This window comes from Balaenoptera musculus, chromosome 6 (assembly GCF_009873245.2).
Source record: "Balaenoptera musculus isolate JJ_BM4_2016_0621 chromosome 6, mBalMus1.pri.v3, whole genome shotgun sequence".
In the NCBI taxonomy this organism is placed as follows: Eukaryota; Metazoa; Chordata; class Mammalia; order Artiodactyla; family Balaenopteridae; genus Balaenoptera; species Balaenoptera musculus.
The window spans coordinates 40,295,302-40,300,526 of NC_045790.1; the positions used below are offsets into that span (position 1 = coordinate 40,295,302).

Consider the following 5,225-nt stretch of genomic DNA (forward strand, 5'->3'; position numbering starts at 1 on the left):
GACTGGAGAATTATACTCTTACAGCTCAGCAGCAAATGCTGAAATTTCATCAAATACCTTTTTATCTAAAAATATTGTCTTGAACAACTTACCTTTGAGTAAAATATGGTGTTTTTGGATGAAGTGCACCCCCAGGGATCTCAGGTTGAGAAGCACTGCTCCATAACACACGTCTCGCTATTCAGTTGAGCCGTAAGTTCAGTGTCTGCTTAACTATATACATTTAAAACATACTCATTTCCAATCTCATTTGATACCTATTTAATTTCAGGTTAACATGTTTACTGGGTTTGAATTTAAATATGAAGAAATGATAGTCCATTTATTATTTAAAAACATTTTTTTCCTTAAAATGATGACTCTTCTCACTCTTACATATTTAACCCAAAATCTTAAAGAAAGCATTTTCATCATCATAGCCGCTATGATGCCTTGATTCTGCCTCATCTCTATGATAAACACGAAGAGTACAGGGAGATTTTTAGGATCTTTTTGTTTACCTCAAAAAAGAAAAACCCTTCATAAATCAAAATTTACTGAATTATGAAAGAGGTACACCTTCTAACTGAAAGGGACTTTTTAATAGAAAACTTGTATATGAAGGTAAAAAGTCTCATCCTCTTTCTCTGAATGTAACTTTGTTTTGTACTTGGAACCCAAGGGCCTGATGGTGAATGAAGCTTCTATTAGCTTCATTTTGAACAGAGGATGACATCCCAAACATCAGAGATGCAGACACTGATTCCAACTGAAGAGGTGTCCTCATAGCCATTGACCTCTGCTTCGGTCCTTTGAGTTCAAAATAGAACCTTTTGTGAAATGTATTGTTTTGCTCCACAGTCTGTGCCAGACACTGTAATAGTCTCTTTCTAGTTGTCCAATAATGAAATTGTCATAACTCTAGGAAGCTACTATTATCATCCCCCTTATTTCCATTTTACAGCCAAGAAAACTGAAGTACAGGGAGACGCAATAACTTACCTGAGATCGTGTAGCTAACAATGGCAGCTCTCAGGTTTAAAGCTCAGATCTGTAGCGTTCCAAATCCAGGGTCTTTTTCATTGTACTCACTGTCTCATTTATGTCTCTTTACCTATATATGTCCTAACTCAATTTCTCTTCCTCCTTTCTTTGGCCCCTTCTCCTGCAGGCCCGTGACCAAGGTGTAAGACTAAGAGGGGGAGTCATGCTTCACACGGCCTTATCATGTTGGCAGCCATTCCTGGGTCTGGCTGTGGTCTTAATCTTCATGGGATCCACCATTGGCTGCCCTGCTCGCTGCGAGTGCTCAGCCCAGAACAAATCTGTTAGCTGCCACCGAAGGAGATTGATCGCCATCCCAGAGGGCATTCCCATCGAGACCAAAATCTTGGACCTCAGCAAGAACAGGCTGAAAAGTGTCAACCCTGAAGAATTCATCTCATACCCTCTGCTGGAGGAGATAGACTTGAGTGACAACATCATCGCCAATGTGGAGCCAGGAGCATTTAACAACCTCTTCAACCTGCGTTCCCTCCGCCTGAAGGGCAATCGCCTGAAGTTGGTCCCTCTGGGGGTCTTCACGGGCCTCGCCAACCTCACCAAGCTTGACATTAGTGAGAATAAGATTGTCATTTTACTGGACTACATGTTCCAGGATTTGCATAACCTGAAGTCTCTAGAAGTGGGGGATAATGATTTGGTTTATATATCACATAGGGCCTTCAGTGGGCTGCTTAGCTTGGAGCAGCTCACCCTGGAGAAATGCAACCTAACAGCGGTACCAACAGAAGCCCTCTCCCATCTCCGCAGCCTCATCAGCCTGCATCTGAAGCATCTCAATATCAACAACATGCCCGTGTATGCCTTTAAAAGACTGTTCCACCTGAAACATCTAGAGATTGACTATTGGCCTTTACTGGATATGATGCCTGCCAATAGCCTCTATGGTCTCAACCTCACATCCCTCTCAATCACCAACACCAACCTGTCCACTGTACCCTTCCTTGCCTTTAAACACCTGGTCTATCTGACCCACCTTAACCTCTCCTACAATCCCATCAGCACTATCGAAGCTGGCATGTTCTCGGACCTGATCCGCCTTCAGGAGCTTCATATAGTGGGGGCCCAGCTCCGCACCATTGAGCCTCACTCCTTCCAAGGGCTCCGCTTCCTTCGTGTGCTCAATGTGTCTCAGAACCTACTGGAAACTTTGGAAGAGAATGTCTTCTCCTCCCCTAGGGCTTTGGAGGTCCTGAGTATTAATAACAACCCACTGGCCTGTGACTGCCGCCTTCTCTGGATCCTGCAGCGTCACCCCACCCTGCAGTTCGGTGGCCAGCAGCCCATGTGTGCTGGCCCAGACACCATTCGTGAGAGGTCATTCAAGGATTTCCATAGCACTGCCCTTTCTTTTTACTTTACCTGCAAAAAACCCAAAATCCGTGAAAAGAAGTTGCAGCATCTGCTAGTGGATGAGGGGCAGACGGTCCAGCTAGAATGCAATGCTGATGGAGACCCAGAGCCTGTGATTTCCTGGGTGACACCTCGAAGGCGTTTCATCACCACCAAGTCCAATGGAAGAGCCACTGTGTTGGGCGATGGCACCTTGGAAATCCGTTTTGCCCAGGATCAAGATAGCGGGATGTATGTTTGCATCGCTAGCAACGCCGCTGGGAATGACACCTTCACAGCCTCCTTAACTGTGAAAGGATTCACTTCAGACCGTTTCCTTTATGCAAACAGGACCCCTATGTACATGACCGACTCCAATGACACCGTTTCCAATGGCACCAATGCCAATACTTTTTCCCTGGACCTTAAAACAATACTGGTGTCTACAGCCATGGGCTGTTTCACATTCCTGGGAGTGGTTTTATTTTGTTTTCTCCTCCTTTTTGTGTGGAGCCGAGGGAAAGGCAAACACAAAAACAGCATTGACCTTGAGTATGTGCCCCGAAAAAGCAATGGTGCTGTTGTGGAAGGGGAGGTGTCTGGACCCAGGAGATTCAACATGAAAATGATTTGAGGGTCGACCACTCCCACTATTGTTTCCGTGTCATTGTTGGTAACCAGTAAGACAGCCTGGCACAGTAAAGCACTAGGTTAAAAGGCAGCTTATTGCGGCTGTCCCTGTGTCAAAGCAGGGTCCATGGAAGCAGGAGGACTTCCGATGGAGACTCGCCACCTAAAGGCAGGCAGGCATGTGTCAGAGCCCTTCACACAGTGGGATACTAATTGTTTGCATTGCAAATATTGGCATTCTGGGGATCTCAGTAATGAACCTGACCTTTGGCTCATGCTCATGGACAGTTATTCAACATTTTCTACCACTGCAAAAACAAAAGAATAAATAAAAAGGAACAACCTACAATGTAGGATTTACATATTAAAAAGACACATTTGTCCAAAACATACTCTACAGAAAAATTTGTATCTCTGATTCTCATTTGTTAAAGCCTTGCATCATACCATATTGTTGGTTCAACACCACAAAGAAATCAATATATTCTTTACTCTTTTTTTTTTTTTTGAAACATATATGCTGTATATGTTTTAAAGCAATATGAATGAGAGGTTGTGCTTTTAGTTACTCACCACTATCGATCCAAGTGTGATTTCACCTTCCTTTACATAGAGATAACCCTGAGATTAGATCCCTGGAGTTATGGGCGGATATATGTTGAAAGATGTGTTTGTCTGATGTAGGATGCCAAGAAATAGGACCTAAGGCAAAAATGCTCAATTCTGTTAACTTCTGTTACTATAAATAAAGGCATGTGCCTAGTTTTGATACAGAATGGAATATTTTTTATACTTGTGGTATCACACTGGACCAGTTTACTGTTACAAAGTCCTTGGTTTCTCCAGAAGGTGGTGTGCCACTGTTTATACCTGTAAAATGCAAGGTAGGTGTTAATAATGAAAATTATTCATTTAACCACAACTTGATTTTACTTTCATCGATTGCTACTAATGGGTTAATAGAAAATGGAAGAGGATGTGATTGTTATATATACTCATAGGGCAATATTCAGCTCGTAGCTAAGATCAACAATTCGGATGTTTAAAAGCTCTCTGGATAAGAAGGAGTTCTTCTCAGATTCCAACACAAACCAGGGTGATCCATGCATTACATTGATCCATGCAACTAAGGATCTGTTTAAAATATGATAGCTGTCTGAAGGCTGGATTGCTTCCAGTCTAAGGAATCATCTAGCTACTGCAACTCTGCTGTTGTCTATTCAAATACTTTAAACACAGTATTATCTTAAATGGACAACTTCAGGGTTTCTCCCTGCTTCCTCTCCAAGTAGATACTGATTTTTATTTTGAAAATTGTCTGGTGTAGACAAGAAGAATCTGTCTTGTTTTTAAAGAAGTGGCAAAAAACAAGGTAGATTAAAAAGCACTTAGGGATTTTTTTTTTTTTCCTCTCTACTGAGGAAAAACTAAGATTTACCCCTATAAATAGGTTAAATTGTGCTGACACTTTCACCCTTCTGAATGAAGGCTGTTTGTCCAATTCAGTTTGTGTTACTGATTGGTACTCAGAGTTAAAATATTATAGTTAAAAAAAATGGCGTCATGCCATTACCACCAGTGACCTGGTTCAAATGAGACATAATTCCATTTGGCTAAAGGATGAGTCAGTGGTTTTCAAAGCATATACAGTTGACCCTTGAACGTGGGAGTTAGGGGCGATGACCCTCTGCACAGTTGAAAATCTTCATATAACTTAGCCCTGTGTATCCACAATTCCGCATCCATGGATTCAACCAACCTCAGATCGCATAGTACTTATAGTATTTACTGTTGAAAAGAATTTGTGTATAAGTGGACTTGCACAGTTCAAACCCATGTCGTTCAAGGGTCAACTATATTTATGTGATCTGAGAAAGCACTGAATATAGAGTGTATTCATGACATATGATATATTTAATTAGCATAGAATAGATAGATATCTACTCTTTTCACACTTTGAGAGAGACCTAAAAAAGAGCACCCTTTGAACAGCATGTAAGCTGGAGTAGAAGGTCTCTGGGGTTTGTTTCTTGACATATCAGACTGGAGGTTTGACTTTCAAAAAGCTGGATTTTTTGAGTATTTGAAATTTTGAGTAACTTCAATAAAATTAAATTGACCCCAATAAAAAAGTGACAGGTCCAGAAATTGTTTTGCCAACTGGATAGCAACATGGTTAAGCTCATTTCTCCCTTAATAAAGGGTGGAAAATGAGATAGAAA

The 5,225-nt window shown here is 41.6% G+C and overlaps 1 protein-coding gene across 1 annotated transcript; it reads left to right on the forward strand.

Moving 5' to 3' along the window:
* The first annotated feature begins 1,157 nt into the window (after positions 1-1,157).
* Positions 1,158-3,191, forward strand: LINGO2 (leucine rich repeat and Ig domain containing 2). Its single transcript, XM_036856267.1, has one exon. It carries the CDS (start codon positions 1,187-1,189, stop codon positions 3,005-3,007), a length of 1,821 nt encoding a protein of 606 aa, XP_036712162.1. The 5' UTR covers positions 1,158-1,186; the 3' UTR covers positions 3,008-3,191.
* Positions 3,192-5,225: the final 2,034 nt, after the last annotated feature.